This window comes from Boleophthalmus pectinirostris, unplaced genomic scaffold (assembly GCF_026225935.1).
Source record: "Boleophthalmus pectinirostris isolate CB_2022bp ecotype Guang Dong unplaced genomic scaffold, ASM2622593v1 HiC_scaffold_11, whole genome shotgun sequence".
NCBI lineage: Eukaryota > Metazoa > Chordata > Actinopteri > Gobiiformes > Gobiidae > Boleophthalmus > Boleophthalmus pectinirostris.
Window position 1 is genome coordinate 24,559,012 of NW_026570994.1, and position 10,000 is coordinate 24,569,011.

General features: G+C 50.5%; 2 protein-coding genes across 7 annotated transcripts in view; both read right to left on the bottom strand.

The window, feature by feature from the left end:
• The window catches only part of fbxo3 (F-box protein 3), a 9,842-nt gene extending 3,530 nt beyond the window's left edge, over nucleotides 1–6,312 (bottom strand). For 3 of the 6 annotated variants that reach the window (XM_055166367.1, XM_055166363.1, XM_055166355.1), the window contains exons 1-9: nucleotides 6,181–6,312; nucleotides 5,230–5,319; nucleotides 4,707–4,870; nucleotides 3,245–3,359; nucleotides 2,699–2,903; nucleotides 2,552–2,597; nucleotides 1,900–1,984; nucleotides 1,618–1,740; nucleotides 1–39 (exon numbers count right to left, since the gene is read on the bottom strand). The exon at nucleotides 1–39 is cut by the window's left edge and continues 44 nt beyond it. In XM_055166367.1, coding sequence (XP_055022342.1) covers nucleotides 1–39; nucleotides 1,618–1,740; nucleotides 1,900–1,984; nucleotides 2,552–2,597; nucleotides 2,699–2,903; nucleotides 3,245–3,359; nucleotides 4,707–4,870; nucleotides 5,230–5,319; nucleotides 6,181–6,296 — 983 coding nt within the window. In that variant the 5' untranslated portion in view covers nucleotides 6,297–6,312. Of the gene's footprint in view, nucleotides 40–376; nucleotides 485–1,096; nucleotides 1,213–1,617; nucleotides 1,741–1,899; nucleotides 1,985–2,551; nucleotides 2,598–2,698; nucleotides 2,904–3,244; nucleotides 3,360–4,706; nucleotides 4,871–5,229; nucleotides 5,320–6,180 lie in introns of all 6 variants that reach the window. The other 3 variants (XR_008633727.1, XM_055166349.1, XR_008633731.1) reach the window with 2 other exon arrangements.
• A 182-nt stretch (nucleotides 6,313–6,494) lies between these two features.
• cdk15 (cyclin-dependent kinase 15) overlaps nucleotides 6,495–10,000 on the bottom strand; it is a gene marked incomplete at its 5' end in the record, with an annotated part of 8,779 nt that continues 5,273 nt past the window's right edge. Inside the window, 7 exons of the mRNA XM_055166391.1 lie at nucleotides 6,495–7,206; nucleotides 7,725–7,867; nucleotides 8,404–8,452; nucleotides 8,568–8,631; nucleotides 8,995–9,088; nucleotides 9,662–9,782; nucleotides 9,870–9,993. Coding sequence (XP_055022366.1) covers nucleotides 7,094–7,206; nucleotides 7,725–7,867; nucleotides 8,404–8,452; nucleotides 8,568–8,631; nucleotides 8,995–9,088; nucleotides 9,662–9,782; nucleotides 9,870–9,993 — 708 coding nt within the window. The remainder of the gene's footprint in view (nucleotides 7,207–7,724; nucleotides 7,868–8,403; nucleotides 8,453–8,567; nucleotides 8,632–8,994; nucleotides 9,089–9,661; nucleotides 9,783–9,869; nucleotides 9,994–10,000) is intronic.

Sequence of the window (10,000 nt, forward strand, 5' to 3'; positions counted from 1 at the left end):
AGCGTGGGATGGCCACCTGGAACACCTCCTCTTTGTTCGCTGCAAAAACAAGAAACAGTCAGGACCAGGACTAAACCGGGACTAGACCAGGACTAAACCGGGACTAGACCAGGACTAAACGCAGGACTACACATAAACCGGGACTAGACCAGGACTAAACAAGGACTAGACAGACTACCTTAACTAACCAGGACTAGACCAGGACTAAACCGGGACTAGAGGACTAGACCACCAGGACTAAACCAGGACTAGACAGGACTAAACGGGACTAGACCAGGACTAAACAAGGACTAGACAGGACTAAACCAAGGACTAGACCAGGACTAAAAACAAGGACTAGACCAGGACTAACCGGTAGCCCGGTGCAGAGTCTTACCCAGCCGGTGGAAGGTGTAGTGTCCCTCCATGTATTCTGAGGGGGTGGAGAAGGTGGTGCAGGAGGCGTACTCATGGACTTTACCTGGAGTCATCACCGGGAACTCACCTGCAAACAAACCACACAACCACAGAACATCTGAGGAACGTCTGAGGAACGTCTGAGGAACGTCTGAGGAACGTCTGAGGAACATCTAAAAAACAGCTCCTACAGTCTGGTCTGAGTTTTTGTGGTGCTGGGTTCAGACAGCGGTGTCAGATCTTTATCTCCATGGAGACCAAACCAGACCGAGTTCCAGGTCAGATCTGTGGAGAGGCGACTCCCCTGCTCAGTCAGAATGTTTTTCCAGGGATTTCTGAGTCTAAACCCACGCTGAGTCCAATCTGAATGTAAGAGGTTCTGACCCCGTATGAGGTTCTGACCCAGTGTGTGAGGTTCTGACCCAGTGTGTGAGGTTCTGACCCCGTGTGTGAGGTTCTGACTCAGTGTGTGAGGTTCTGACCCAGTGTGAGGTTCTGACCCCGTGTGAGGTTCTGACCCCGTGTGTGAGGTTCTGACCCCGTGTGAGGTGAGGTGTCTGACCCCGTGTGTGAGGTTCTGACCAGTGTGTGAGGTTCTGACCCCGTGTGTGAGGTTCTGACCCTGTGTGAGGTTCTGACCCCGTGTGTGAGGTTCTGACCCCGTGTGTGAGGTTCTGACCCCAGTGTGTGAGTTTCGTACCGACGACCCCCGGGCCTTGGACTTCCTCCACGTTTCCGTCTGAGGTGGTGATCTTCCAGTATCTGGAGTCGAGCTGACAGGACGCAGACGCAGGAGCACACGCAGACATCTCTATCCTGACGAGACACACGGACCACAGACCACGGACCACAGACCACAGACCACAGACCGGAGTTAGACCTGGTTTAGTCCCAGTTTTAGTCCCTGAATTATCCCTTGGCTCTGTCCAGTTGAGATGTTTTACTGTCCTGGTCCGGTCCTGGTTTGGTCCTGCTCCAGTCCTGGTCCAGTCCCTGTGGTCCAGTCCTGGTCCTGGTCAGTCCTGGTCCAGTCCCTGTGGTCCGGTCTGGTCCAGTCCTGGTCCAGTCCCTGTGGTCCGGTCCTGGTCCAGTCTCTGTGGTCCGGTCCTGGTCCAGTCCCTGTGGTCCGGTCCCTGTGGTCCGGTCCCTGTGGTCCAGTCCTGTGGTCCGGTCCCTGTGGTCCGGTCCCTGGGTCCGGTCCTGGTCCGGTCCCGGTCTCACCTGATCCTGTAGGTGAAGAAGTAGTGCGGGGGATGGACTGAGGAAAGCTCCGGGAGGAACGACGTCGACACGGAAACGGTGATGTCATCCGTCGTCGCCACACAGCCTTTTTCATGAACGTACCTGAGGAGCCAATCAGAGAGCAGCACGACCACACAACAGCCAATCAGAGAGCAGCATGACCATATGACAGCCAATCAGCACATAGGGCCCAGTATTGTGATTGGTTGGGGTTTAAGGAGGTGAGCTCTGATTGGTCAGCTGGCGTCAGGTGAGTGTTACCTGAAGATTTGGTCTCTGATGATGGGAAACTCTCCGCTCACGACGTTCTGCACGTACGACGAGAACCAGGACGAGAAACTAGAACCTGAACCACGAGAAGAAGAAAAGTGAACGAAGAGGGAGGAGAAGGAGACAGAGGAGACAGAGAAGGAGACAGAGGAGGAGACAGAGGAGACAGAGGAGACAGAGGAGACAGAGGAGACAGAGGAGGAGACAGAGGAGGAGACAGAGGAGAGAGGAGGACAGAGGAGGAGACAGAGGAGGAGAGACAGAGAGGAGACAGAGAGACAGAGGAGGACAGAGACAGAGAGAGACAGAGAGGAGGAGGAGGACAGAGGAGGAGACAGAGGAGGAGACAGAGGAGGAGAGAGGAGGAGACAGAGAGAGGAGACAGAGGAGGAGACAGAGGAGACAGGAGACAGAGGAAGAGACAGAGAAGGAGACAGAGGAGAGACAGAGGGAGGAGGAGGAGACAGAGGAGGAGGAGAGAGAGACAGAGGAGAGACAGAGGAGACAGAGGAGGAGACAGAGGAGGAGACAGAGGAGACAGAGGAGGAGACAGGAGACAGAGGAGGAGACAGAGGAGACAGAGGAGACAGAGGAGGAGACAGAGGAGGAGACAGAGGAGGAGGAGGAGGGAGGAGGTGCAGACCTGTGATGAACATGTCGATGGCTGAAGGGTCTGAGGCTCTCTGGTTCTACAGAAGAACAAAGAAGAACATGAGGAACATCCAGAGGAACCAAGATGAATAACTGTTGTCCTCCCCCCGTCCTCCCCCCGTCCTCCCCCCGTCCTCACCGGGCAGGGGTAGAACACCTCCCCTCGGGTCCGTCCCTCCTCGTGGTCCAGACTCAGGTACTGGGACAGTCCCGTGTGGAAGCAGAAGGTCAGAGGGAGACAGAGCTTCATCCCTGGACGAGTCTGAAACCCTCCGGCCGCCGTCTCCACGTCCAGAAGAACCTCCGAGCGATAGTGATTGGACAGAGACATGCTGCCCATCAGCCTGACCACAGACCGGACCCAGACCAGGACCCAGACCAGGACCCGGACCAAGACCCAGACCAGGACCCAGACCCAGACCAAGACCAGGACCCAGACCAAGACCCAGACCCGGACCAAGACCAGACCGGGGTTAGACCGAGAGACAAGACAGAGACAAGATCAGGGTTAGACCAGGCTTCTTACTATTTTAGTCCTGTTATAGTCTCGTTTTAGTCCTGGTTTAGTCCTGGTTTAGTCCTTGTTTAGTCTTGTTTTAGTCCTGGTTTAGTCCTTGTTTTAGTCCTGTTTTAGTCCTTGTTTAGTCCTGGTTTAGTCCTGGTTTAGTCCTGGTTTAGTCCTGACCCTGGGATGACGAGCTTCTGTCCGTTGTGGATCCTGCAGCTGCAGCGATAGTCGTTTGGGAGTTTGAGTTCGATCTGAGCCTCCACGGCGTCCAGCTCTGACTCTGTGGCTCCCTCTACAGGACACACACAGAACAACAACATCACAACATCAACATTTGTGCTGTAAACACGACTCGGCCCAAACCACAACCGCTACAGCCACTTCTCGTTACAAACAAGAAACACGAAGCTGCAGCGTGTGAGTGTTTTCTGTGTCCACACTGACAGAGTTTCCAGAGTTTCCAGAGTAGTTTCTGTTCTTCTGTCACTGGTGACTCTGTGGTTTATGTGTCGTGGCTCTGGACTCACATGATCCTGACGATTTAAAACTGTTTACTCAAAAATGGTTTCAAGAAGTTCCTTCAGAATGAATAAAGTATTATTCTATTATAAGTCATGAGGTTCTTTTTTCCTCCTGACAGTTTGTTCTGCTCCCTGTGCTTTTCCTCAGAGTCTCGTCTTGTTTCTGTGTCGTGTCGTTCAGCTGATTTAAACAGGTTTTTGTTGTCCTCTGTCCCACAAACATCGTTTCTGGATTAAAGAGGAAATCGAAATACAGAAACATGCTCACGGGACAATAAACAGGACGAGGGTTTTTTTTCCACTCACACTCCTGTGATTCTGTCCTGAGGAAGTGCGTCTGCAGGTGGCGCTGTCGTCCTGACTCCAACGAGACAAAGACAAAACCTGTTTAAATCAACTGAGCCTCACGACACAGAAACATCACCAGACGAAGACGAAGACTCTGAGAGACTCTGAGGAAGACTCTGAGGAAGACTCTGAGGAAGAGTCTGAGGAAGAGTCTGAGGAAGACTCTGAGGAAGAGAGGAAGACTCTGGAGGAGAGTCTGAGGAAGAGTCTGAGGAAGAGACTCTGAGGAAGACTCTGAGGAAGACTCTGAGGAAGACTCTGAGGAAGAGTCTGAGGAAGACTCTGAGGAAGAGAGGAAGACTCTGAGGAAGACTCTGAGGAAGTCTGAGGAAGACTCTGAGGAAGAGCACAGGGAGCAGGAGAAGCAGAAGAACCTAAGAGCATAAATGATCAGAAGACCAAATGAACCTCACTGGATGATTTATTTGATTCTATCTCTCTGTCTTTCTACTGGGATTTTCAGATTTGGTTTTTGTGTCATAAAATAGTTTCAGTTTTATTGTTTGTCGCAGTATTTCTCTGTAGTGACAGATCAGACTTCATAAAGTTATTGTGACAAACTCAGAACCTGCACCTGCTCCACGAGACACAAACATGTTTATGAACATGAACTACCTCTCTGAGACAGGAGCAGCACCTGTGACAGGCAGGTGCAGTGGGGCAGGTGCAGGGGGCAGGTGCAGTGGGCAGGTGCAGGGGGCAGGTGCAGTGGGCAGGTGCAGGGGGCAGGTGCAGTGGGCAGGTGCAGGGGGCAGTGCAGGGTGCAGTACCTTTGAGCGAGGCGATGATGCGAGGACACTTGAGCTGGAGGAAGGCGGTGAGTTGGTCCCACGTGTGTTTGAGCTCAGCGTAAACGTCCACGTACCGACCCAGGTCTGAGTACGTCTGCACGAACAGGTCGTACCAGGAGAGGGCGCTCTGAGCACGGTCTGACCTGCAGCACACACATGAACACATGAACACACACATAACACACACATGAACACACACATGAACACACACATGAACACATGAACACACACATGAACACACACATGAACACACACACACACACACAGTTCAGGTCATACTCACACACAGAGTACTGAAGTAGTAAAAGTACAAGCAGTAGTACTATTGTATAAACACACAGCAGTTTATGTACTTGGCAGAGTTTTTATTGTAAGAAGTAACAGTAATAACAGTAGTAGTAGTAGCAGTAGTAGTAATAGTAGTATTAGTAATAGTAGTAGTAGCAGTAGTAGTAGTAGTAGTAGTAGTACTTGTAGTAGTAGTAATAGTAGTTGTACTCACTCTTTGAGGAGCCAGTGCTGGTGACAGAGTCTCTTCCACAGAGGATTGTGTTTGCTCAGGTCATTCAGACGTCTGCACACGTGACTGCAACTGTAAAACACACAACACACACATGTGACTGCAACTGTAAAACACACAACACACACACACACACACACACACATGTGACTGCAACTATAAAAACACACACATGTGACTGCAACTGTAAAACACACAACAACACACAAACACACAACACACACATGTGACTGCAACTGTAAAACACACAACAACACACAAACACACAACACACACATGTGACTGCAGCTGCACTCAGAGACTGTTCTCAGGAGGTTCTGTTCTCAGGAGGTTCTGTTCTCAGGAGGTTCTGTTCTCAGGAGGTTCTGTTCTCAGGAGGTTCTGGTCAAACCTACAGACTTGCAGCAGGAGTTGATGAAGTTTCTGCTCCTCAGTGAGAGCAGGAGGTTCTACAGGAGGTTCTGTACAGGAGGTTCTGTAGGGGGTTTAATGCTTTTATGACGCGCTCTGGTTTGGACCACAGTCTCCTGTGCGTCTGTAAACGCTGTAAAAACTCTTTCTAAAGTTTTAACCTGATAATTAACATGTTTAAAGTGTCACACACGGATAAAGGGCGCGGGAGCTGCTCTTCGTCCTGATCTGTGTCTTTAAAACACTTGTATTTCTTTAAAACACTTGTATTTCTTTAAAACACTTGTATTTCTTTAAAACACTTGTATTTCTTTAAAACACTTGTATTTCTTTAAAACACTTGTATTTCTTTGTGATTGTTTTTAGCATGTAGCCTCCGCTGCTGTGTTTTTAGCATTAGCATTAGCCGCTAGCTTCGCTCTGTCCGGGTGTCCCGGGTTCCTCCGGGCACAGACCCGGGTCTGTCCGGGTCTGTCCGGGTCTGTCCGGGTCTGTCCGGGTCGGTCCGGGTCAGGCTCGTACCTGAGCAGGTCTCTGAAGCTCAGGTAGGACAGCACGTGCAGCAGCGGGTCTGAAGGTAAATCCTGGAGCCGCGACACGGAGCTAACGGCCGCCATGTTTACCGCCGCCCCGCGCATGCGCACTCACAGGGAAACAGCGCGGATCGATTCAATGGATCGATTCAATGGATCGATTCAATGGATCGATTCATGGATCGATAGTTTTATGATCGATTCACTAAATGATAAACTAAAAGTCAAAAAAGTCACGGTGATGGGACTTTTTCGCTCGGATGCCCTCCCCAAGTGACCTTTGACCCCTTTGGGATAAACATGTTTTGTTCGTGATAATTTTAATATTTCTGACTCAAACTGTATTGATCCACAGAAAAGACTCGGACCCAGGAGTCACACATCACAGAGAAATAATATAACAACAAAGAGAAAACACAAAAACAACAGAAACAGAAACATAGAAAAGTAAATGTACAAGTCAAAAACAGAAATATAATCATATAAATACAAAATATCACAGACAAGAGGCCCACGGAGGTGAGCTGACGTACAGTTGTAGGGAGTATTATCTGTGACACAAGGGCGAGTTCTTGTACAGCTGTAGGGAGTATTATCTGTGACATTAGGGTGACTCTTTAATAATCAATGTGTTGTTTTTATTCAGTCAAATCTCCAAATGTAAATCCACCTGAAGCTGCATTTACAACAGACCAACTCAAACCACAAAACACTCAAATAAAATCAAATCAAAATCAAATAATAAAGACAGAGGTTTGTCCCGTTTCAGAGGTTTGTCCCTCTGTTGCCGTCCCGCTCACTTCCTGGTGACGCAGATCCGGTAGTCTGCGCCTCAGGATCCGCTCCTGCCTGATCCGCTGCATCTCTTCCTGTTTCCGGGCTTCCTCGTGATGTCACTTCCTTCACCAGAACTTGGCCCGGTCCAGCAGTGAAGTCCGGACTCTGGGACCGGGGTAGAACCGGTCTCGGACTTCAGCCTCCAGACTCACCCCAGGAACTTTAAAAATAGACTCATCTGAAATCAAGAAATCAGTCAAAGAAGTAGTATTTGCAGTAGTAGTAGTAGTAGTATTTGTAGTACTCACGGTCAGGTACTGCGTGTAGTAGTAGTAGTAGTAGTATTTGTAGTACTCACGGTCAGGTACTGCGTGTAGTAGTAGTAGTAGTAGTAGTAGTAGTTAGTAGTAGTACTCACGGTCAGGTACTGCGTGTAGTAGTAGTAGTAGTAGTAGTATTTGTAGTACTCACGGTCAGGTACTGCGTGTAGTAGTAGTAGTAGTAGTAGTAGTAGTAGTAGTAGTATTTGTAGTACTCACGGTCAGGTACTGCGTGTAGTAGTAGTAGTAGTAGTATTTGTAGTACTCACGGTCAGGTACTGCGTGTAGTAGTAGTAGTATTTGTAGTACTCACGGTCAGGTACTGCGTGTAGTAGTAGTATTTGTAGTACTCACGGTCAGGTACTGCGTGTAGTAGTAGTATTTGTAGTACTCACGGTCAGGTACTGCGTGTAGTAGTAGTATTTGTAGTACTCACGGTCAGGTACTGCGTGTACTGCGGGGGGCAGGGAGCTGAAGTATTTGTGCTGAAGTCCGTCCTGAGCCGAGATCCGGACTCTGGGGTTCGGTCTGAGCAGATCCTGGATCAGGTCCGAGGTTTTAGACGGAAGCATCCCCAACCTGAGACCAGAACCAGAACTGAACCAGGACCAGGACCAGAACTGAACCAGGACCAGGACCAGAACCAGGACCAGAACTGAACCAGGACCAGAACTGAACCAGGACCAGAACCAGGACCAGAACTGAACCAGGACCAGGACCAGAACCAGGACCAGAAGTGAACCAGGACCAGAACTGAACCAGGACCAGGACCAGAACTGAACCAGGACCAGAACTGAACAGGACCAGAACCAGACCAGGAACCAGGACCAGAACCAGACTGAACCAGGACCAGGACCAGAACTGAACCAGGACCAGAACCAGGACCAGAAGTGAACCAGGACCAGGACCAGGACCAGAACCAGAACTGAACCAGGACCAGAACTGAACCACCAGGACCAGAACCAGGACCAGAATTGAACCAGGACCAGAACTGAACCAGGACTAAACCAGGACCAGGACCAGGACTAGTCTAAAGTCGGTGGTTCAAATCTTGTCCCACATGTGGACACGTTTTTTTTTTTTTGTTCCTTTGAGCCAAACACCGGGAATCTGACCTTTTCCAGACGCTCCGCAAAGGTCGAGGGTCACAGCGCCCAAAACCCTCTGGAACAAAAGAACATTTATCAAGAACTAAACCAGGACTAGACCAGGACTAAACCAGGACTAAACCAGGACTAGACCAGGACTAAACCAGGACTAAACCAGGACCCAGACTCACCTGTGCTGTAGTTCGGGAGCAGAGAGACTCCAGGCCAAGTCTCCTCAGATGGGACGCCCAGAACCTGCAAAACCAGACCAGAACCAGACCAGAACCAGACCAGAACCAGGTCTAAACCAGGTCTAAACCAGGTCTAAACCAGGTCTAAACCAGGTCTAAACCAGGACTAAACCAGGACTAAACCAGGACTAAACCAGGTAAACCAGGTCTAAACCAGGTCTAAACCAGGTCTAAACTAGGACTAAACCAGATCTAAACCAGGTCTAAACCAGGACTAAACCAGGACTAAACCAGGACTAAACCAGGACTAAACCAGGTCTAAACCAGGACTAAACCAGGACTAAACCAGGTCTAAACCAGGTCTAAACCAGGACTAAACCAGGACTAAACCAGGTCTAAACCAGGACTAACCCAGTTTTTTACTCACAGAGAAGATCTTCCTGAGTTGTTCAGAGACGTCAGAAAGTCCAGGAAACGCCGGCGCCCCCTGCAGCATCTCCACCAGAATACACCCTGCTCCCCTGAACAAACAGTCCTGCGTCAGGCCTGGTCCAGTCCTGGTCCAGTCCTGGTTTAGTCCTGGTCTAGTCCTGTCCAGTCCTGGTGTAGTCCTGGTTTAGTCCTGGTCTAGTCCTGGTCCAGTCCTGGTCTAGTCCTGGTCTAGTCCAGGTCCAGTTGTAGTCCTGGTGTAGTCCTGGTCTAGTCCTGGTCCAGTCCTGGTCTAGTCCTGGTCCAGTACCACATGTCCAGGGCGCTGGTGTAGTCCTGGTTTAGTCCTGGTCCAGTCCTGGTCCAGTCCTGGTCCAGTCCTGGTCCAGTCCTGGTCTAGTCCTGGTCTAGTCCTGGTCCAGTACCACATGTCCAGGGCGCTGGTGTAGTCCTGGTTTAGTCCTGGTCCAGTCCTGGTCCAGTCCTGGTCCAGTCTGGTCCAGTCCTGGTCCAGTCCTGGTCTAGTCCTGGTCCAGTACCACATGTCCAGGGCGCTGGTGTAGTCCTGGTTTAGTCCTGGTCCAGTCCTGGTCCAGTCCTGGTCCAGTCCTGGTCCAGTCCTGGTCCAGTCCTGGTCCAGTCCTGGTCTAGTCCTGGTCCAGTACCACATGTCCAGGGCGCTGGTGTAGTCCGTGGAGCCCAGGAGGACTTCAGGAGGTCTGTACCACAGCGTGACCACTTCAGACGAGAAGGTCTGACAGGGGACGGACTTGGACCGGGCCAGACCTGGGACCAGAGACGCTGGGTTAGTCCTGGTTCAGTCCTGGTTCAGAGCCTGTTTTAGTCCGGTTTGAGTCCCGGTCGGGTTCTCACCGAAGTCTGCGAGCTTGAGTTCTCCTCTGAAGCTGATCAGGAGGTTCTGAGGCTTCAGGTCCCGGTGGAGGATCTTCTGTTTGTGAACGTAACTCAGACCTCGAAGGAGCTGGAAACTAAACAACTGCACA